Consider the following 24,785-nt stretch of genomic DNA (forward strand, 5'->3'; position numbering starts at 1 on the left):
CAAGAACAAAACTGCGGCAGTTTACAAACACATTAATGTAGACTTTAGTAAAATCAAGTTTGGATTGGTATATGCATGAGGAAGTTGCATTTAATTTCTTTTTTCAATAAGTGTGAGTGTGTTGAGGATAATGATGGCGAAGCTCACACGAAGATACAAATTACTGTAATTATACCGAAGGAGAGAGATCAGAGAGGGAAAGAGAGGGAGAGAGGACTTGTTCAGGATTTATTAATAATTAATATTATTTGTCAATTAGCTACGATTTACTAATTATAATATATGAACAACAAATGACCAAAATCATGTTCATGTCACAAGAAATAAAAAAAATAGGCTGTTATGAATCGACCGCGCAGTTTTTATTGTATGTGCCAAAAGAGTTTTCTTAAAGTGACCTTTATGATACAAATGCATGTTTTAACATTAGATTACTTTGAAACAACTAACATTTAAATTCTACATGTAGGAGTAGAGAGGACGAGGTAGCACATGAAATACAACCCAACAACTGTGTTGGGTCGCTGTGGATCATAATGTTTATTATAGGAGTAAATTTCTCCATCTTTAATTAAGTGATAAATATATGGTTAAATTGTTAAAGAGAATGTCTAAAATTATCATGTATAAAATATTTGTTTCCATAGAAACTAAAATAAAAGGAATGTTAATTGGTGATTTATGAACTAAAAACAAACAATATTCAACAGGTCACGCGAGGTCATTCACCCCTGGATCCTCTCCTCCCCCTCCTCCTACACCAGATCTATGTAACATAGTTTTCATTGTGTTCATAACATTAATATATAGCTGCCTTGGTCATGTAATATATTGTATTACAAACAACAGTCACTGGAAGTCTGGAACTAACTGGAAACATTTGTCTTTAATCCTTCACAAAACCTCATCAAAAGTAATAACCAATATGTATTTTTTTATAAAAAAGCAACATTCAATAATCATAAATCATAACTAGCTATGACACAAGTTGTTGATTGTTTGAAGTCATTTTTAAAATGTTATTTCAATCGATCGTGGAGCTTTGAAATTAATAAAAAACTTGTATAACAAGGGAAATAAGACAAAAATTCTAACAAAGTCTTTTAAAATTAAATAAATTAATTGAAAAAACGTAGTATATCCGAAAATATGTTAGTTTCATTTAAACAAAAATGTGAATGTTAATGTGAATAGACTGCCTCTAAAACATATTCACTTCCTTACAACACTCCGACTTACAACTTACCGACACCAGCTTTACAAATATTTATGAATAGTAATAAATGAGGATTGGAAATTATTCCTTAATTTTAGAAATTCATGAACAAAGATAAAGAATAAATCATACCGCTTGAACTAAAATAAGACCTATTATAAAAATTGCATAGTATTACAAATACGACCACATGTCGATGTCTGTACATAATATTCTGTGCATTGTATTTGGGTAAAGTATATTTTCCAAACATGTTGACAAATAGACTTAATAAACGAGAAATTTATATGTATCTTATATTTGTACATCTCGGAAAAGGCTCTAACGATTTCGATGATTTTTTTTTTGTTTATGTAAAGGGTTTCGGACTAAAACAAATGATCTAGCTAGATTTAATTTTCCATAAAAATTGTTTGAACCGTTGTTTCAGGCATTAAAAATGATCAACAACAGAACTGATTTACCGACACAGTGACAAAATTGAAGCTACTTGGCAGTAGATGGCGTTGTTAACCGACACTTTGTCAACAAATGTTTAAATTCAAAAGATTAGACCAAGAAAGTAATATGTGCAATTTCCATTCACGTAATCACAATAAAACCCCTAAAACGTTTATAAATAATCAATCTGAGTTCACGAAGGCACGAGCGTCGCAACACCTTTAAGAAAACCGTCATCAAACTCATACTGGTAAGGATTATAATTTTTTTTGCGTCCACACTAGTTTCTAGAAAACTGTCAGTAGTGCGTCAGTTGTTCAAATCGATCGCTAACCTTCAATATCGATTACGAAGATTCTAGAGTAACGTTATATAACTTTTCTGCTTTAATCAGAGATATATTAATAGGAATTAAGGACTTCTTTATTATGATCCTTGTTCTATGGTGTGAAAAATTACCTATATCCCTCACCCAACTCAATGGTCTGAATGATATCTTTGACATCACAGGACAACAAAACGTAAGCTGTCATGCGGTTAAAATAAGAACGGACAACGTTAAAACTAGTGTTGTGCCAGATATCGATATCCGTAACCGCGGACTTCTCTGGAAAAGAAAGATGGGTATCTGTATACATTATTTTATTTAAAAAGTAACAATTTTTTTTTCAATAAATATTAATAGATTACATATCTATGAAAGCCTTTAAATTGTAAAAGGCATCTTGTGAACTCAATTATCAACCATTTATCAGGTATCAGTTACCGTTCTCGTATTGGAGAGTACATTTTTTTTTGATTCAACACATCAGTAATTATGTGTGAGTATGGCAGCTCTCTCAAGCGTGTTCTCAGGAAATAAATACGTTTTCATTGACAGTGAACACGAAACAATATTCTTCATTTAGTATATATAAAATAATATGCTAAATATCGCAGACTGAAATAAGTCGTGTAGACATGAAATCGCTTTTGAAGTGTATGGAATGCATAATTTCATAGCTTTATTACCGATACCACGTAATACCAAAATACATTAAAACAAATAAACAAACAACTCCACAAATCTCTCACCGCCTTCAATATTTAAACGAGAACTCGCAAATATTAGAAGAACTAAAAAATATAGTCATCTCAGTATTTTTAAATCCGTCATCCTCTAGGCATTTTTTAGGAGCTGTATAAAATCCCAGCCTGAATTTTTAGTGACATCTATTTTATAAACTTTCAAAGGATTCAAAAAGAGGAAATCTTCTCTGAACTAAAAACGAGTTGAATATTCCGGAACTCGTACATTATTGTTTTACAAATTGCCTTTCGTTGGTGAGCGATGAGAGGTGGGGGCTTCACATCCGAGATCACGAGAGATCGTAACACTCACCTATTGTACATAAAACAACATTGACTTCACATCTGTAGGAACAGTGAAACAGAAGATGGTATCTAAAATATATTTAGAACAACGTATATACTTTTATGCACATATGAAATTATGCTATTGTATATTGTTTAGTTGTGACACTTTCAGCATTCCATATTCCGTGAATATCGTAGTAGTAATCTGTCAAGATCCAATCAGGTCTTCTAGCTTCGCGCTAGATTACAATCTATATCAACTTGGAGAGATAAGGTGATACGCACGTAAATTGGTGGATCTGACCTGTGACCCTTTGTGGGCCGAAGATGCACGGATATATTTCGACCACCACTAGTGGCCATCACTAAATTGAAGGAAACAGGTCAATTATATTAATAAATATTATTATCCACACAACCCCAAAAGACCGATAGATCACTGTCTTTTAATGGAAGAGACGGAGAAAGACATTCTGTCTAACATATACACATACACCGGCGTGTCTCAGAAATATATGTTCTAGATTGTAGCCGGGATATATTAAATAAGATGTATCCGCCACACAGGCTATGTGTCTCTGACAGATTGTCAAAACAATGGTCGGCTGCACAATTAAGATGTTGATGTTCTACGTCTAGGTTTGAATTAAATCCCCTGATATTGCAGAAATCCTGTAATATTGAAGAAGTCACTAAAAAACACCTCCATTTCTTTTTCGTTTTTTAATTTGTAATAAGAGAGACACCAGGTAGTTAGCACTGACTATGTAGGCAACTTATTGAATTAAAATAGCTTAAAGGCTAGTTTAGGTTTTGAGGTTTCTTCGTGTGGATTACGCAAGGGCTCCCGCACGGACTCTTCGGCTGTTATTGCATTCCTTTTCACTCCGGTCCTGCAAGGATAGTACTATAGAAATATTTCGTCAGCTGGCAGCTGAGCCTTCCAGAATGTATTGTGGATGCATTGTGCGATCATCGGACAACCGTTATACCGAGTATCCCCAACCACCTCGCCCACACTTCCCGTCTTCACCTACCAATGGCCGTTTAGTTATCATCGCTGTTCTCTCAGAGAATATAGAAATAAAAATTTTAATCATTAACAAAAAAACGAATAAAAAGCAAACAAGAGAAAAATTTATAATGTGTGATAAAATTAAACTACAAATTAAATAAAAAACATTTATTGCGTGTGAAGAAACTTGCCATTTACTGTACTCGTAACATGTTCAAAGCTATATAATTTGAATTGATTCTGTTTATCTCTGTACATTATCTTTGCGGTTTGGATCTCATTTGCAGCTGGTCTGGTCTCCGTTCCTTCATATCTGATAACATCTAACGGTAATGAACAAATTTAAATCAATTTTCAAAGGAAATTAATTTTCTTTCAACCGGTCAATGTCTATAAGTCTCTTTTGTTCGAAAATTTATGAAGGTAGATAATTTGAGTCCGTGAAAATGAAACGTCACTGAAATGATATATGTCTGATTAAAAACCGATAATAAAACGAAGCGAAGTGAAATCTAAGTCAGTTTCGGTGTTAAGTTAATTTTTCTATGATTTCTATTTCTTGTAAGAGGCCACCTGACTAGTAACTTTAATTGATTTACATTAGTGTTCATTTTTTTAACTTCGGGCCGAGAGAGTGTGCGGTCGTTGAACTTGTTATGTTGTGTCCTTATTGAGTTCAAATCATAAGTGTCACTTATTTTGATACAAAAAAGTAGGGCGTATTAATAAATAACAAAATTTATGAACGTGGAGCATAAGTTTAGCGTAATGAGGAAATTCCCGACTATAGAAATACGGCGTATAAAGTGACTAAACTTTTATAATTTGAAAACTGTTACATTATTCCCTAACTATAGGTTATTAATGACAAGCGAATCTTAATTAAGATCCTTTATATAATGAACTAGCGAATAATTAAATGACGGCAGCACCAGTCATGACGCAGTTCATAAACAAGACTAATCTAAATAAGATTTATATAACATTGAAGAAATAAAACGTTGACATTATTAATATAATAAGTTATAGTTTTATCGACACACATATAGGACGATTATATTTTGTATACCGGAGAAACTGTCGTTACTAATTGCTAAGATATTATGTAACTGTTCTTTAAATACTTTAAATATTTTGAGGGTAGACGATGGGCCCACTAAGAGCCGGAGTATTGCAGATAAAGGTATGTACTCACGTTATTGTGTTATATGTTACATATGCTCAGTTTTATATTTTTTTATAAAACTGTATCATTTCTTACACACATAATATAGGCGTTAGAATAATAAATAAATATTAATGACTATCGAACAATTAAAGCAATAAAATAAAAACATACAAATATTTATTAGAATTTGAACAAAAAACAATAGATTTTGATCCACTATAGATATTAAACATATTGTTCTCAAACACGTTCAGATACAATCTGCACAAAAATAACGTTAAGGCTCCGATGAGGATCGTAAACAGTTGCTTCTCTTATTCAGATTTTTTGCAGTCGAAGTCCGTTAACTTAATTTTTTATTTGTTTGCGGTGGTTCTATTTTTCCACTCATAAAAAGTTATTGTAATCTTTCAAGGTACTCGACATAATGATGAACAATAGTGCATTAAGAATATATTTCTAACAATCCTATTCAGAATGTAATAATATTAATAGTGTGCCGCCGTTTGCTGATCGCACACATCTTGCTCTCTTCTTGTTGGTTTTCATTTAACTTGCTCCTTTATTACGAATTCCGTCTGACAACAAATTCTACTGAATTGAATTCCTATTCCTTTTCGAACGTTCAGCTCGTGTGATAATTGTTACAAACGACTTTAATACAAAGACGTTAAGGCTGTATGTGTAAATATAATCAAAACGTTGTTGGGATGTAACTTATACTGTACTTAAAATCCTCTAATGAAGTATTCAAAACTGGAACAGTAAATATATTTGTAACTTTTTATTAGTTTTTCTATGGCAATAATAATATTCTGAAACTAAAGGCTAGCTCTCGAATTTTAACATTAAAAAAAATCTAATAATTTACAAAATAATAATAATACCTAACATTTACAGTTAAACTTCCTTTATGAATATATAATTCTTATAATTGACATACAAGTACGTGAAATAACCAAATTCATAACAAAATTTAATAAAACAGATAAAATACAAATAATGTATCCACAAGCGACTTTGTGAACGATTATTTTTTTATATAAAAAGTTGCACTCGAGCAGCACATGTTCGAGCTGCAGTAACTGGACCACAGCTAGGCTCTACTACCTGTTGTCTTATAGTAACATAGTTAATGTTGATAACTTAACAACAACTTACAATCAAATATATTAAAAATGAAATAATTTTTATTATTTTAGGAAGAAAAAATATTTATTGAAATATTTTTTTTTAATAATTACTTAATAAGCGAAGGTATTATTTTTACCAAGTTAGTACAAACAGAACATTACAATATGTATTTATAGCGACTAATATACGAGACGTCCTCTGGTTCGCATCATGAATATTCACAGACGGAGCGCTCGTGACGGACTTGAGACTCCGATACATATTGAAATAGTATATACATTTAGTATACTAATACCAATAGTTATATTAATAGAGGTTCCTCTGTGATCTAATAGTTGAATTGTTTATTATAAAGAAGAAACATGAGTAAAAGTCTATTCCATAATTATCTTAAAGTCTTTGTATTTTTCTTTGAATATACAGATATTGTTTTTTATTGTATTTGACAACATTTAGTTTTGAAGGAGCTTGTGTACTGATAATTTGCATTGAATTGACGTAAAGGAGCACCAGTATACAATATAATGTCAGATATATGAAGAAAAGTAAATGAAAGCCGACAGAACACGAACAAATTTTCACAACTTCTCTTATAAATACTGAACGCAAAAGTTCTATTGTAGTTAAATCCTGTTTTACCACGTGGAATTTAAAAAACCTTTTTAACGGAATTCTTGCTAGTTGCTCTACTCTTATTTTGGCGCGTGTATATTGTTAATATCCAAATATTGTTTTAATTTCTTCTTTTGAATTTCATATCACCATCGGAGCACTAAAAGTCAACGAGGACGTCTGTTTTACTATGGATGACAAAAACATATTACTAAGGGAACGTTTGACTTCAATAACCTTAAATACTCCGTACTATAGAAATGTACTTGCTAAGCTTATCTCTTGACATAGTACTACGCGTAATATACAACCGTCAGCAGATTTTTTTGTTCTGATGATACTATCTTTGACCGAGCCGAATTATCTATTACTAGAGTTCCTAAAATTATTATATAATCTAATAACAAATATATTAACATGCAATCTAGTTGATCCTAAAAATGAATACCAGAAAAAGAAATCTTCGATAACTGGCAACAGAAAGCACAACACAGTTGATATCCACGATAGTCATAACATCAGATGTATTATAATTTATATCAAATTACTAGTACTTCTATACGGCCCACTTCTTCGTCAGTACCAAGCACAATACCGGCAGTGTTTTGAATAATGCAATCACATTTGGGTAGGCGCTAGCTAACGTCACCTCACTGCTTGGAACTCAATCAAGGCACATCCAAAGAGCTTCTTAACGACCGCAACTTGTTTAAAACCAATCAAGCCGACCGTTAAAAGTAGCCAGCCTCTCTGTTTCCTTTAAGAAATTCCTGCTAATTATAATTAAGTTATTCTCAAGTCTATAGTGAACAGGTTGTTACTGAGATAGTGCGTTCATTTCCACCTACCAACAGTTGGAATAATAGTAAAGAACTATCCAAACATTATATCTCACAGTGTGTATTCGAGCCTAGACACGTAGATGGATGTACCTGAACTCAATGTCCCATCGTTATCCTCGTCAACTCCATTCCGTGAATCCGAGGAGTCCAATTTAGTTAATGTTTAGGAGAAAATATATAAATACAGACATAACAAACGGATAGTCTTATAAATCAGTATTGGTTTACACATACTGCAATTATAAACCAATCACTGGATTGTGTCTCACAATTCACAAATATTCTCCAACGACTGCCGTTTCTACTCAAGAATTGTTCGTGAAGCTATCGGATGAACAAACTGTCATTGAAGCTATCGAATGAAGCTGTGAAATGTCAATAGGGAAGAGGATAAGAAGGAAAACACCGATAAGTACAATACTATGGTATGGATATTCCGGTCTTTGAAATGAGCTACAATCGGCATGAGAATACATAAAGAGTGTTACCCTTACTTGTCCACATTGTATGAAAGAGGTTGGCTACGATACAAATTATTTAAAACAATTTATGTGAAAATTTGAAAAGTTTTAAATTTAAAATTAAAGATTCGCTCCATCTGAAGCTATATTTTATAAAAGATCCATATTATAATAAAGTGCCCTTCACAAACAGTTCGCAAGATTTTTCCCGACGTGATTTATGAGTCGAACGCGGAGTGACGATGATTGATATCAACATTGATGGTAGTTCAGGTGTAGTGCTCTCGCTGTACGGCGAGGCAGGTTAAGGGTCACAATAAAAACAAACATGAGGTCGTCTCAGATTCACTTAAGTCGAGATTACCTAATAATTTCAATTTATTTCTCATTAAACTACTTTTATTTGTTATTTTTTTATTCTAAAAAATTTGTTCTGATCCAAGACCAAAAAGGATGAGTTATAAAATTCTTATATTTTTTTTAAATATTGGAAACTGGTTAAATCTAACGACAATTTACATGAAAATGTTGTGTTGATTTGTCTTCCATATTTTATAAAAATTGCAAAGCCTTTGATAAATGTTGGCAACATTTTTTTTCATGAAAATTGAATAATTTCGAAATATAAAAACATATTTTATAATTGAATAGTGAATGTTTGAGCGTAAAAGTTCATTTAGTGTGTGCATTTTTTATATTGCGTTATGTTTTTATTATAGAGCACATTGTCACATTATTTGTTTAACTTTCAGTAAAAACATATATCATAGATGTACGTGTTTTATCCTGTTGTATGTTATCAATATAATCAAAAAGTCACTTATATATTTGTAGGATTTGAATGCAATTTAAAGTTTTTAATTGCCGGACGATAGCCGACAATATTTTTTTCATTCCTGGACCATTTTATTTGTATTTAAGACTGTCTATAAAATGACGTAACATAAGTGAACTAGCTTAGAAATATTTAAGGAAGGAATAGGAAACTACATACGAGCACATGACGTTAAAATGAACTGATTTAATTGCCGTAAAAAATAGACTGAACTGGTGTGGATTAGTTTTATGAAAATATATATCAAAACAGCCAAAAAACTTTAATAAGAAAACCCTTTCCTGGCCACCGCGACCTACATAGACCATACACTGAATAAATACTCACTCAGACTCTACTGCATACGAGTATTCATAAAAAGTTACTAATGATATATATATATATATATATATATGTTTTGTTGAATCTGTAATTAAGAAAGTAAAACCTATTAAAAAAGTATGACTTGTGTTGGAAAACTTTATGGCTCCTTTTATATAAGAATTATAACAACATTAAAATTATTCAAAACTTCAATATTTGATATTTCAATTGAGCGGAATATTATTTTGATTTATGTTTAGCTGAAAACAAAAAATTGGGTAAGAGAAAATCTTACAAAATTTTTATTAATGTCTACTGCTACTACTATTTCAGTCATGTGATGTCCAATGCTGGACATAGGCCTCCCTCCACGACTTCCAAGCGGTTCGGTCGAAGCGGCCTGAACGGTCATCCACCGTGAACCGGCGGCCTTGACTAAGTCGTCCGTCCATTTCGTTGGTGGACGTGAGACGCTGCGCTTTCCGATCCGCGGTCTCCATTCGAGCACTTTTCGTCCCCAACAGCCATCTGTTCTCCGGGCTATATGGCCTGCCCACTGCCACTGCAAAGAGCTAATCCGTTTAGCCATGTCGGTGACTCTCGTTCTTCTACGTATCTCCTCATTTCTGATTCGATCCCGTAGACAAACTCCCCTCGCATAGCTGAATGAATCAGCATTAAAGACGATTGTCTGAACATTATAAATAATTTAAAAATCGATTCATCTGGAAACTTGAGTTGACTTTCTTAAATAAACAATTCCGTCAAAATACTATTTAGTTCAGTTAAAGCAACTGGTAATTGCAATATATTCTGATTTAAACAAAGGAAAATTACTTCAAGCATATCAATATGTAGAACATACTTACTCCTTATATAATGAAGATATTCGAACAAATCGCAGGACATGTTTAGGCTGTGGTATTATAAAAACTTCAAAAATGCTTTGAAATTATTAATTTTAAGTGAATGGGTGTTAGTCAATTAAAGTACTCGCAATTCACAAGGACGCATCTAATATAGCTTCCTCGCGACTGTACCGAGCACAAGCATGAAAATATTTGTTTGTGGAATTACGTTTTCAATTTCTTACAACAACAAAATCTTCTTTAATAAATAACAAATACGTGAATTGAAATTGTGAATGTCTTAGAAAATAGAACATACGATGTGCCTTATATAATACAAATAACATGCACAAAGAGAAAACTCTAAATATATTTCATCCAAAATGGGAAAGATATCTTCGTCGGTCGTCGCTTTAAAATATTTAAACAATATATTTCAGACGTGACCCTTTTTATTTTTAGAATATTACGGAATCTCAAATAATTATTGCTGCAATGTTATACCAATTCTTTGATTTATTGAAAACAATGTCTTTAAACATACTGGTATAATTACTATTGCCTTCTAATATATCTTTATTAACTTTACCTAAAAACTGGAGCCCTGGAGACATCTCGCACTGTTGTTCATAAGCTTTATGATGCGGATTATATAATTGTTGAGCGATCGAAGAGACAAAACAACAAATGTAGACTAATGATGTTGACATAATAAGATAATAGTTATATAGATATTGAGTTCGCTTTGAGCTTTTTCGATTTATATTTATGAACATCTCAGGACCAGTTTAATTAAAAGTTCTTGAAACATGGGACGGATGTAAATTTTTAACGATTTTTATGACTCGTGACGTCACGACCTGGCCTAGAGTTTATTTTTCCAACATTAGAGAAGAAAATCAAATGAAGTCTTGTTGCATTCGGTGCTTAACTTTTCTAGTTCTAATGTGATAGGGACTACAACCCCGGAGGAGTTTTATATAACAATATGGAATTCCATTGATAATATCTCAAACAGTAACCGATTTACTGACAATAGCTTTATAATCTTAAAAATATTCATAAAATGCTGGTGAAACTTATAAAATAAATATGTTAACATTTAACATTGACTCGAGCAATCGATTACTGAATATATTCCTTAAGACATAAAATGTTGAGGAATCATTGTTAACATTATGATGCCAAGAAGAGGCTGCCGTTTCTTCCTCACATCATAATACCATCACTTTCCGGAAGTACATATGTCTTAAGAAGTATATTTCCGGTCTTGTGTTGGTAGTCACATCATATTACAAGCGTAGTTTATATATTATGAAAGATAAAATCACATTGACAGTTTAAACAATTTAGACAAAGTTGATGGTTCATAATGTCCATTGAATATTAAAATGCCTGAAAACTTAACAAATATTAAATATATTATTATCAGAAGAGGTTTTAATTTGATTTGATTTGATTGATCATGATCGATGTAAGCTGTGAAGCTTCTGTTCTTTAGTGATAAAACTTGCTCTGACTTTCACTAAACTATGTTTGATGCGATCTGTGATATTTTTGTTCGCGCAGCACCGATCGTGCACGATGGAAATTACCCTCAATAACCCTCTAAGAAGCGAATCTTCAGAATTGGTTTTCGGACACTCATTAGCAGGTTGCAAGGCGATGACTCGAACTCAACTATTTTAACATCGACTTATTAAATTGATTAATTAACTAATTTCTCGTCTGTACTAAACTCAAAAGTTAGTCAAATTGTGAATATAATATACGTATAGTATGAAAATTCTTTTTTCAAGTAAATAAACTAAAATAAAAAATAATGTAACTTTTTCATTGCAAATTATTACTCCATTATTTTATGAGTAAAAAATTTTTGCCGTAATTATTACATTAAAATTCCTTATTTAAGGTGAATGTAAACCGACCTTATAGTTAGATTGTTACGTTACCGGTCACCGTGAAGAAGACATCGCTTTCGATGAATAGCTCATGAGATATTGAACTTGATGATTCGATTTAATACATGTAATATGTTTATACAATAACTAAAGACAGGTCTTTAGGTAAATTTTAACTATAAACAGTAATATAATATGGGATAGCGTAAAGTTCACGAAGACAAATCCATAAAGTAATATAATACCTCCGTCCTTCATACCATCCATGTATCCAGTGTAAGAGGTAATGGTCACTGTATGTCTCAATATTTCGATCACAGTAAAATCATTCGATCCAACTTCCTCACCGTCACCTGAGGCAGGTGGTTACGTTCACAGAAGGTTCTCATTCACGGACATGTCGGAATGTTTTTATAATTCTGGTGACAAGTTCTTCAGTGAGCTTTAGATCCTCATTCAGTATTGTTTTATTTTCTGAAACCGATCACAGTGACGACTCAAAACAATGTACATGAATAAAATATTAATTATTGTCTTCATATAAATTCCATGTGTATGATTATGCCTGTGATTTTGTAGTAGCGACTTATTTTTTATGTTTGATAGTATTATTAGTAGTTTAAATTACGATATACGCACACACACGCGCGCACACACACACACACACACACACACACACACACACACACACACACACACACACACACACACACACACATAACAAATACACACACACACACACACACACACACACACACACACACAGCCAGTGTCACGTCCCTCGTCCCGTCAGCTTCTTGTGTCAAATTTGCAATTCAATATCGTTAGTGTTGGGGAGAGGACAGAGGAGAGCATCCTCAGGAGGACGAAGGAGACACTTGAAGACTGGGATTACGGGTGGTAAGTGTTAACGTGAACAAAACTTGTTTTGTATTATAGTTTCCTTCACTTTTCTTCATTTTCCTTTAGACTTACTCCTTTTAAAATATTTTGATTGCCATGTCATCGTATATTGTTTATTGTTATTTAGATTTGAACAGTGAAGTTATAAATTTTAATAAAGCATCGTTTTCCAATGCTGTGATGTTATGAACGGTCCGCAGCGCGCGGCGACCGGTGCCAAATGTCCGCACTAACAATATAACTTCTACACAATAATATCCTTTGACAGATTTTATGTGATATCGAGAACAAATGACGATCGTGTGGTTTGTCTCCGAACGGAACGGAACGGTACAGAGCGGAAGACGGGCTGGTTCAGATATATATTGCTTCTGTTAAATTTTTGATGTGAGTTGTATTTGTTTTTCGAAACATAACAGTTGATACGATGAACGTCGTATACAACATATAAGTTATAATAGAAACAACCAACTGTGACGCGAATATATATGACGGATTTAAAAACGCTTTATCACATTTATCTTAAGGAAATTCATAAAACTTTTTGAACTTCGTTTAAATCAAGCACACAAAGACAGTGAAGCATGTTTGTTAATCCAATGTATTAAAAATTAACTTCCTTCAAACTGACACAAAATAAAATAATTAACAATAGCTTCTTGTAATAATAAGTCTGTAGTTTTGAAGTTGCTTTCAGGTAGTTTATAGATCTCCTAAAGAAGTATTTAGGCACTACGCAATTACCATATCTTGTAGGGTCAATTTCGTACTTTGTCGATGAAGAAAGCTCGTAGAACTCAATGAGTTTACGAACACCTTGGTACAACGCAATTAGAATGATATTTTGTGGTTTCATATTTCGGACGAACTTCACAACTCAGTTAGGCATGTTAAAGTAAACGTAAATACTTAATTAAGTTTCCTATTTCTGCAATAGTTTTCTTAATGTTTAAGATTCATAAATGGAAAAAGAACTTAATATTTATAAGCATCGTTTCCTTATCAAAATTATTTATTTTGTGACTTCACTATATACTTTAAACCGTGGATAAAGTTCGAAGAGTTGTCTAAATAAAGGTATTGAGGACAAAGTTCAACGATTCTAAAAAATACAGCGCATGTTTCTTTATAAATGAACGTTTCGATTTAAACCAAAGCTTTTTATTTTGTAAATTGAAACGATTTCTAGCATATCATATCATTTCAGTTACAAATGTTATCATTATCTTAGAGCCGGCCTTTTTTGCGTCGAAACCAAAACAAAACAGGTAAGATTTTTTAGTTATACACATGAATGAATATCTGATATTTTGTTATGAGCAACTGGGACATGAGAAGTGGTTTAAAATAATATCACACAGGTATATTATATATATGGAATTCAATTTCTCGTCATATCAAGTGTAATCATATATTTTTCAAATCCATCGAATGCACGATGTAACGTTGGTTTAAACATGACTTAACTATAACTCGAACACAATATAAACACTTTAATGAACTCTTTGTTTTCAAGTCGGATATTCTTTTAACGTTCCCTACTTATCTTTAATTTAATAAAGGTGGTATTCTTATATGTAATAGGTAATACATCTAAAAACTATTCTTAAAAAGTACAGACATCTCTAGTTAAACACATACACACACACAGACACACAATATAACATCGTTTGTAGTAGTATAGAATGTGAGGCTGGAAGAGTAACTCAATAACATCGATTATGTAATAATTTTGAAAAATTCAAAATTGTCAATATACTTAAAGTTATGAAACCAGTTTAATGACACTCCAAGCCGCCGAGTTATAACTTTCAATTGGACATTTGACTCGAACACTCGAACATGGATCCAATCATTTAATTTTATGTAATATGTATTTAAAATATCACATTAATATATTTTTGTGTTTCTTTAGTTCCTCTGTCTGTGGTCTAGCTGCTCGTCTGCTTGATCCTAATAGCTGTTAAATCTTGATACGTCTGTGACGAGTTCTTATTATTACCTCACACTGTATGAACTTCAGACAACAGTACGATGACATCTCCCGTGAACAGATAATAACTAATACACATCATCCAATATTCACACCTTAAGATGTTATCATTTGTAGAATACTAGTTTTGGCCCACGACTTTTTCCGCGTGGTCTTCAGAATTAAGCTCAAAGAGAAATATTTAAAGCGAGTTAAAACAATAGATACGGTACGCGGCTGATAACGAAATCTATAATCTGTGCCACGTGACTATATACACAATACAACGTACATACTAAAAATAACTCCATTGCTTTAAGGATCCAGTAATAATTGTAACTATCAAACGTCATAATATTCTAATTCAGCTGATCACCGAACGTGTAACAACCTCTGACAGAGGGCCCGCAGGTCCACCGGTCCCGGACACGGGACCTTTTATTTATCGGCGACCCTGTTTACTGATACTCGAAAAGTTCAATAGTAATATAAACCTTATCACATGTATATAAAATCGTGAATCCCTCGACGGGATTGTTTTGTTACGAAAACACTAGACAATATTTCGTTTGTGTCCCGATGGGCCCAAACTCCATGACTTTGCTTTCCATTTAGTTTTCTCTAAGCATTCAGATAAGAAACGGTAATGTTTCTTTCCTTCGTAATAGATATTTCTTCTCATAGAATATTATTCCCTATGTCGACTCAGCTTCTGTATGCAGTGAATTCAACCAGACTATTCTTTTTAAAACTTTAAGTAATGTTTTTGAACCTCGCTTGGTCAGTGAATTCTTTCAGTCGGTTTTCTTTTATTGTTAATATCGCCGGTAGTCAGCGGACGCGGCCACATTTATTCTATTTTATTTCTCACTAGACGCGGGAATGTTTCTGACAACAAATGTCCTAATCGTCGCTTTAACTATAGAAAATATGTTACGACGTTCCTTATGTATTACATTCTTTGTATGATAATAATGAACTTCTTATATGTAACAAGTCACCAATGTAACTGTTCATAACGTAACATGGAAAAATTGTTGATATACATTTAATGTTCTATTTTCTTACGAATTAGTTTATTTTAATTCGCAATCGCAATTAATTAAAAATAATTTTATATTTTTATTCATTTTTAAAGTAGGACAAGAATAAGGAAAAAAGCTCTGTCCCCGAAACTCAACTTCTAAAATGTTAAAGATACTTTTTCAGTAATATTGCTTATATGATAGATCAGAGGAGTTTGAAACGACAAATAAATGTTGTAGGAGTTATTGATAGGTTTTTTAATCGAAAAATTTACCAATTATTGAGTCCATACAAAGGCTTCTACTTGAGCTTTATTTTGTAGATGTTAATGAGCTGATGAAGTGTTAGAAGAATATGCGAGAAGAGAAAGTCTTTTAACAGTGACTTTAAAGAATATTCGGCGAACAGAAAAGCTCTGTTCGAGAACATTGTTCTAGGAGTAAAGTTCGAAACATGCGTTCTTGTGAGTGTAGGGTTAGTGGCTTATATTTTTAAATATAGACATATTTCGAAATATTATCGTTATTAAAAGACTTTGTAGTTGAGATGCCCTGCGAGTTGCTACCTAGTACTTTTTATTTTATAAATATGTATAATTATTGTTTGTATATCATTAAACAGGGGAAACAAAATCTATGACTATATTAAACATAAGTAGATTTTGTTCCACAGGACTCGTCCCAGATACTCGTACATTCTATTTCTGTAAGTGTTTACAAATATTTTCAGTCCACAGTCTCTCTTTAGTTTTAATAAACCGCTTGGAGATGTTTTCTAAATTAATGTCTAGTGTCAACATTACACTCTAAAGACTTGCCAGTATCGATCACATTGCTAAATGTTCAGGACCTTCTTTCAAGTGCAATGGAAAGTATGTTAGTTTTAAATGAAAAACTTTCTTAAATCACAACTACTAACGTTTACAAAAAAAACTTCATTTATGAGAATTCATACTAGTACAAGTCGTTTCTTTGATAAATCATGAATATAGTAGATAAAAATTGTTCCGTCAGAAGTATATGGAAAAATTTTAAAAATTGTAGTTTATAATGAAACGTGTTAAAAAATATTGTGCAACCTTAGCGCGAATTTGCTCGTTCAAGGAAATCAATCCATTTGAATGTTTTGAATGTATCTGATAAGGCGATGAGCACATGTTTATAATACACGCACTTGACGATCTCTTCTCGTCTCTAATAAAATAATATTTGCCTTTTATGAATTTTTTCATTCACTAAATAAAGATGTTATAAAACGAAAACCGCCTTTATATAAACTCTTTATTAGTAAATAATTTAGAGTTTATGGTCTTAATAAAACAATGTCATAGCTGTTTTAAGATTCAGTTCCCTTTAATGAAACGTGTGAGGTATCAAATATTCATAAAGTACATTGAGACATGAGTGATCGTTGTATCAAAAGAAGAAGATCATTGAATGATTGTTATATAAAGAGCGTGTCGTTGTCATCGGTCACCTCGGAGTCATGGAACACTCAGCGATCACATGTAACGCTTGGTTACATTCAAAAGCTTTTCACTACAACTTTATGGAAGGTTACATTGTTTGTCGGGGTGAGTCAAACTTATAAAAATATTTCTCTGTTTATAAATTACAATTAATTATGGAATATTAAACTTCATCGCAACTTATGTAAATAAAACAAAGACTGCTACGTAAATTGAGATATGTATATGTGATTAGTTCTCTCTATTATGTTAAATAATATGTAAAAGTGGTCGACGGTGCCTTTGACCGACTAATATAAACTGAGAGCAACGAGCGACTTCTTATAAATATTAATGAGTACAGAGCTCGCAGTGCGTCCTCGCGATCACACTACGATACTAGTACACTTCACAACCTCCACTGTGGCATCGGATACTACTTATATACATAGAAAAAATAGTTTGTCTCCCTTCAAATACATCATGGGGAAATATTTTGCTAAACAGAACTTGCCGCAACTAGTGGCGAGAGTTGTCTTCGTGAGTCGATGTAAGAAAACCGCTCTATAAGATGATAAAGAAAGATACAATGAAGCCATTTACTTGATAACGGTACGCGGTCAACTTCAAACAAAAGTTTCATGTGGGAGGAACAAGAACAAAGTCGCCGCCGACGTTATATCAAAGAGAGGCATCACAATCTTATGTGTAGTTCTTATCATGAGCACTTATGGTAATTAAAAACAATTTTTCTTTTCAGCATTCTCGATATGTACAAGAGTGAAATATTCATTAAAATATCTAGTGTTTATTGTCAAAACTTCTAAACATCTAGCGTTGTGACTACGAACACAATAGCTCCGACGTAGACAATCGTAGACAAACGTAGACGCTACGTATTAGTAAGAAACAAACTTCTAAAAACGTATTGATATAGAGGTGTTGTATGTACAAAGAATGCTGGAATAATAAGTTAAGGATTCTGAAGAATTGGTTTAAAGCAATTATAATATAATGTGTTGGTTTCGGTGCACTTTAGTATAATTAGTAGAGTTGTTATGTGAGGTCTGCGGGGGATAAATAGAGAGGGGAAAGGGGTGACGAGGTCACCGGCAAATGTTAAACTTCACTGATTATTAACATACACAGCACCCAGAGAATCCACCATCATTCTATTATTGAAATGGTCTCATAGTAATACACTCTTAATAGGCAATTATAATCATTGCTCCTGCACAATATTTTTCGATAAGAATTATAAATACTTATTGTATCTCCTCAGACTCATTTCAACCCGAATACATAAATTATTTTAAAATATTGTCCAATTTAAATTGAACGTAAAGACTAATAAGATGATCCCTCCGCGACCCCCGGAGTAGGCAGAGAAGGAAACTCCGCTCTGACGCTAACATTACTATTACATCACATTGCATTCCTACTATTGATAACCACCACCACCACCACCTTACATTCTTACTTTTGATAACGACATTACATGTTCCTGTTGTCGTTAAACACTTTTAAAGTGATTAACTTCTAGGAATGAGGGGCCTGAAAAAATTATCTATGAAAACTTCAGCCAAAAAAACTCGTCTCATAGAGAAATATAACAACTACGCGGTCACCACAAAAATTTGCAAAATTATACCTTTTTATAAACGGCAAACATTTTTATTCTATATACTAATTAAAGAAGATTCAGTATTAATATTCCGACCGCCCGTCCGTCGCTAAACACCGGACGTTAAATGTAAAACAGTAAATGGCTTTTTAAGACGTTCGAAATGAGTTACGTGCGGCGGCAAACGAGTTCTTTATTAGGCTCTGTTCTCAACGAACGCTGATAAAACTCAACATTTTAAGATAATTTTCTCATCCCGAGAAAAACACAACAACTTAAATAGTATGAAAACATTGTTGCTATCCTTCTGTTATAAAAATATAAATGTTATGGATCATCGCAATAGATACGTATTTATATATCAGTACTATGAAAAACATAAAATATACTTATGAATATTAATTAGGTTGTCGGCAATTGGCTTTCCATCGACAGTTACGCTTGATAAGAGCAGCGCGTGTTGTGTGTAAACATAAACACAACAATATTACAATGAAGGCTTTAGAACCAACTTCAGCTGACTGAGGAATATCGTCGAGCTCTGAGACTGTCCACCGCGCCTAACACTTCCTACCTTCAACTAATTCGTTCCATTTGCATCATACACATCATATATCCTATATATTAAAGTCATGTAATATCATTACATCGTCTATTCATTATGATTCGTTAAATGATTTGTAACTCACCCGAGCGTGGCGCGCGGACGGCGGCGGTGCGGAGTCGGCACGGCGCGAGCGTGGTGCGGGCGTACGACATCGCCGCGGCAAACACTCTGCACACAGAACTTACTACATTTGTTTGTTATATTTAACCAATTGACATAAAATTATAAAAACAATGAGGCATGGAAGATATTTTATGCAATATATATATATGTAGAAACTTTTAGAAAAAAAAGAACATAATCATTATGCAGTTTTAGGCTGAAGATAATTATAATTTTTGTACCATATAACGGAACCGCAGTGAAAACCATTATTTTACGCGGAATAAAAGTTTGTCGATAAAACATTCAACTTTTTAATTCTACAATTAACAATAACAGGTAACTTTTTCGTATAATTATGATTTTATCGCTATAGCAGTTTTGAGCTACTATTTGAGTCGTAATTCAACAAGTTATCTCATAGAAATTGAAGCCGAAAAAGGTATGATTTCCTTTTGAATAAATTATTTGACAAAATACAACGAATATATGTAACGTGTTTTTAATGTTTTGTTTGTTCATTTTGGTTTTGGATCTAACTAATCCTTCACATCTCACACATAATAATGACAAACACATCATTATCAATATATTCTGACCGTGTTCGTGTTGTGGCGGCGGCGGGTCAGGTGTGCGCGCGCGGCGCGGCGTGGTCTCTGTCAGCGCCAGCAGCTGCCGGTACAGCTCCAGCTCGTGGTAGAACTCCGGCGAAGTGTTTCCTCTCCCCGGGTCCGCCCCCACACCGCCCACACCCGCCACCTCCGCCGTCAGACCGTTGAGCACGAGGCGGCGCGCCGCCATCGCGCGCGCTTTCCTGCATCCGTGCTGCACGCGCACAGCACGCGCCGGCTCACACACTCACATCGCGCGGAGCACACCTCACGCACTACACACACGACATACTTCTTTCTAGTTTGAATATTACGACTCGAAAACAAAAAACTTTCGACGACCAGAAACTTTTTATCAAAACAAACTCCGTTACACGTGATTTTAAGAATTTAACAATACTTTAAGATATGAAACCCTACACTGTACACGATATTATAAACGATGCACTCGAACTAAGTTTATAGTATGTTTACAGCGAACGTCGTAACATTCGCGTCAGAGGTCTCCTGAGGTGAGAGGCATCTCTCCGTCAGCATCCTCTCCGGCTCACGTCCGGGGCTCTACTGACGTCCGACGTTCTTACGCGACCCCAACGAAGCAGATGAATCTTTTTCGTTCCATGTAGAGCTATAACTGGCGCCGCCTGTTGCTTATCTACTTATTATCTGACGTAAATTTTGTGTGGAAAATAATTATTTTCTATGAAAATTATAAAATGGGTCATATATTCTTGTGACTTTGACACTTTCGTTCCTTTTCAGTCCCATGTGTCCTGTGTTCTCAAAAAATATATATATTATTTAAATTATTACCAAAACAAAACAGTTTGAAACATAATGTCATATGTATGAAGTATGTGTGTATATGAATGTAAGTAACAATGAATGTAAAGTTATATATGTCAAACTTTTATGTGTACAGAGGAACATAAACTAATAAACGAATTTTATAGATGAATCATATAAAAATATATTTGGTATAAAATATAAAACAAGAGAACAAAACCATGGAGTCATTGAATAAACTCAAAACAGACAAGAGCCCGGGCTCGGATAACAAAACAAACGAAAGTCTACATTTAGCCACTCCACTCCTGGTCATGCCCTTGACAAAATTATTTAATCACATTCTACAAACTCGAATAACACCCACCCAAAGGTCTGAATCTAACATAGTTCTGCTATATTAGATTCAGACAAAAAGCGACGACGGGATTTCGAAAGGGTTTCTCTGCAATAGATCATATCCACACGCAGGAGCTTCTTATAGAGACATATCAAGAGAGAAGAAGACCACTCTACATGGCTTATATTGATTATAAAAAAGCATTCGACTCTGTTTCGCACAACTACATTTGGGAAACTTTTTCATAACAAGACGTGGAAAATTATTAATTTAAATTATATTTAAATTAATAATTATTAATTTAAATTAATTAATTATTTATTAATTTAAGTCATTCAAGTCATAAAAAGCTTATATATAGAGATAGCAAAAGTAGAGTTAAACTGGATACGGTCGGTCCATAGTTCTCTGTAGAGAGGGGGGTAAAACAGGGAGATCCGCTCTCGCCTCTACTTTTCTTATCAGTTCGGCATTAAGATCAATAATAAACACTTGAATCACCTCCGTTTCGCCGATGATCTGGTTCTGGTATCTGAAAAAGATACAGAACTACAGTACATGGTAAAGTCTTAAAATGAAGACCAGTAGTACTAGGGTAACAGTACATATTGACGGTGAACCAATAAAATATACAGACCAGTACATCTACCTCGGCAATCAAGTAAGCTTCAATGGGTCAAACAACTATCATGAAGTACCACGTGGGGCACAGCTAACATGGAACAAATATTGGAGCTTAAAAGAAATATTTAAGAGCTCATTACCTATTAAGCTGAAAACCAAAGTGATGAACTCTTGTGTCATACCATGTCTCATCTACGCTTGCCAGACGTGAAAATTTAACAAAAATGTCAAAGACAAAATTATATCATGCCAACATGGGATGTAGAGAAGTATGTTAAGTATCAGGAAAATACAAAAAATACATACAAAAATTAGAAATACCACCAAATCAACAGACGGTCTTTTCCAAACTCTATCGCTGAAATGGAAGTGGACCAGCCACGTGACACGCGCCTTTAAGACCAGCGATGGACCAAAACTATTATAGAGTGGAGAGGTCCGGTTAGCAAAAAAAAGGAAGACCTCGTTAAAGATGGGAGGACGAAATTAAAAACACAGCAGGACCAAACTGGATGCAAAATGCAGAGAAGATTGGAAAAATTTGGAGGAGGCCTTTACCTGCATAAGGGTTCTTGCAGACTAATTTTAGTTTAAGCATTCTAAATTAAACATAATTAAAATAAGTAACACTAAATAGTATAAATTATATAAATTAAATCATAGAGATAAGTAATAGATATACTAAATACTAACAATTCATGTATACTCAATTTTTCTGTGAGAAATATAGGCTTTTTTTTATTTATTTCATAAAACACGGAGATTAACGTCAACTGATATAGATACGAAAGTAACTTATCTTAAGAGCTCTCCCTCCCTCTCTCACTGAGTGGACACAAACAGACCGACAGATGAAAAAAAAAATACTTTCTACAATAAATTTGTCAAGATAAGAAAAATTTATTTAAAACGAAAAATAGGGATTAAGTGCTTAAATAAAACTTTATCTCGGGAAAATACCATCACTTACTTGTTAATTATTAACAAGAATAAATAACAAGACTCATGTATATGTAGAAGGCGAATAGTAAGTGATAAGATTGAAAAACATGAAATACAGGCAAACCCAAAACCCAACTTCAACGAGATAAACGAAATCTTGAAAACAATTCAGATATTAAAATTTGAAGAAAATTAGGATGAGTCAGAGCCGGTTGCCCTTTCCGTTTCCCCACACTTTCCTCTCCCTCTTCCACAATCAACAACGCATCCGCAACATCCCTTATGTAGCAGATGTCCATGGGCGTCGGTAACTACCACCCATCAGGTAGACCTTCCGCTCGATTGATCCCTTTAGCATAAAAAAAAAAAATCACTATTTTAATACTTTCTTGCGTCAACACGAAGAGCACTCGAACCTTTCCCCGTTCCTACCCTTTCCTCATCATCATCATCAGCCTATCGGTGCCCACTGCTGAGCAAAGGCCTCTTCTCACATGGAGCATTGATCACCACGCTTGCTCAAGAATGGTTGGCGATTTCAAACTTATAATTTGAAATTATAAGTCCAGGTTTCCTCACCATGTTTTCCTTCCCCGTCTGTCTAAATACTCTTAGAAAGTACATATGACTATGAAAAAATACATTGGTACTTGCCAGGTTTCGAACAAAAAAAATCGAAAAAAATCGAAAAAATTAAGGTTAACAACGCATCCGCTACATTTATGGATGTCCACGGGCGACGATTACTGCTGCCCATCAAGTAGGCCGTCTGCTCGTTTGCCACTTTTCACATAAAAAAAAACAAATCGTAATAGTAATCGTAATTTTTTTAAGCTTAAATACTTACTGGTTCATGAAAAATTAAATATCTTTATAAATATCATAAATTTAGTAGGTACTTTTTTTACAAACCATAATAACCTTAACGCAAAGAAGTATCAATACATATTATAAAAAAAGTCCCTCGCCGCGTCTGTCTGTCTGTCTGTTCGCGATAAACGGAAAAACTGCTGCATCGATTATCAAACAGTTATCACCACTCGATAGCGTGATTTTCGAGGAAGGTGTTAATATATAATTTGTTAAGTTTTTGTATTTAATTGTGTGTAAATTAAAGATATTTGTTGAAGATGTCGCGAAAACACAAGCCGTCTGAAAGCTTTTAATCAAAACACTGCCTAAATTTTTTGAGATATAAAAAAATAATATATGGTGGAATTGTGTATCTTATATAGGGGTACAGAAAAGTCCAGAAAAATAAATTACTTCGTTTTCAAGCCTACATCAGTACCTGTAAATTACTTTTTAAATCATTTAAATCGGGCGTATCAAATGAAAGTTATCATAATATAAGTTTAATAATTCTCAAAATTATATAGGCTATTTTATAGTTCTTGTAAAGAGCCCGTGCGAAGCCGGGACTCGTACCGAGTATTAAATAAATTAACATTTCATGGTTTGCCATTCATAAAATCTTTGATATTATAATTCATTTCTGGTCCATGAATCACACATTACCACCTCCTTCCCTAGTCCTAGGGGTAAGTGTAAAACTTTTCACCGAGTTAACAAAATGTGCACACCATACTGATGTAAGTTACTCTTCGTATGGTTGACTTCTGCGAAAACTGGGCCAGATTATTTCTGTGATAATTGCCATATTGCCTCT

General features: G+C 33.5%; 1 protein-coding gene across 2 annotated transcripts in view; it reads right to left on the reverse strand.

The window, feature by feature from the left end:
* Positions 1-20,614, reverse strand: part of LOC116766723 (EGFR adapter protein-like) — a 175,095-nt gene extending 154,481 nt beyond the window's left edge. For both annotated transcript variants that reach the window (XM_032656786.2, XM_032656783.2), the window contains exons 1-2: positions 20,413-20,614; positions 19,794-19,879 (exon numbers count right to left, since the gene is read on the reverse strand). In XM_032656786.2, coding sequence (XP_032512677.1) covers positions 19,794-19,879; positions 20,413-20,614 — 288 coding nt within the window. The remainder of the gene's footprint in view (positions 1-19,793; positions 19,880-20,412) is intronic.
* Between the last annotated feature and the right edge of the window lie 4,171 nt (positions 20,615-24,785).

Source organism: Danaus plexippus, chromosome 10 (genome assembly GCF_018135715.1).
Source record: "Danaus plexippus chromosome 10, MEX_DaPlex, whole genome shotgun sequence".
Classification (NCBI taxonomy): domain Eukaryota; kingdom Metazoa; phylum Arthropoda; class Insecta; order Lepidoptera; family Nymphalidae; genus Danaus; species Danaus plexippus.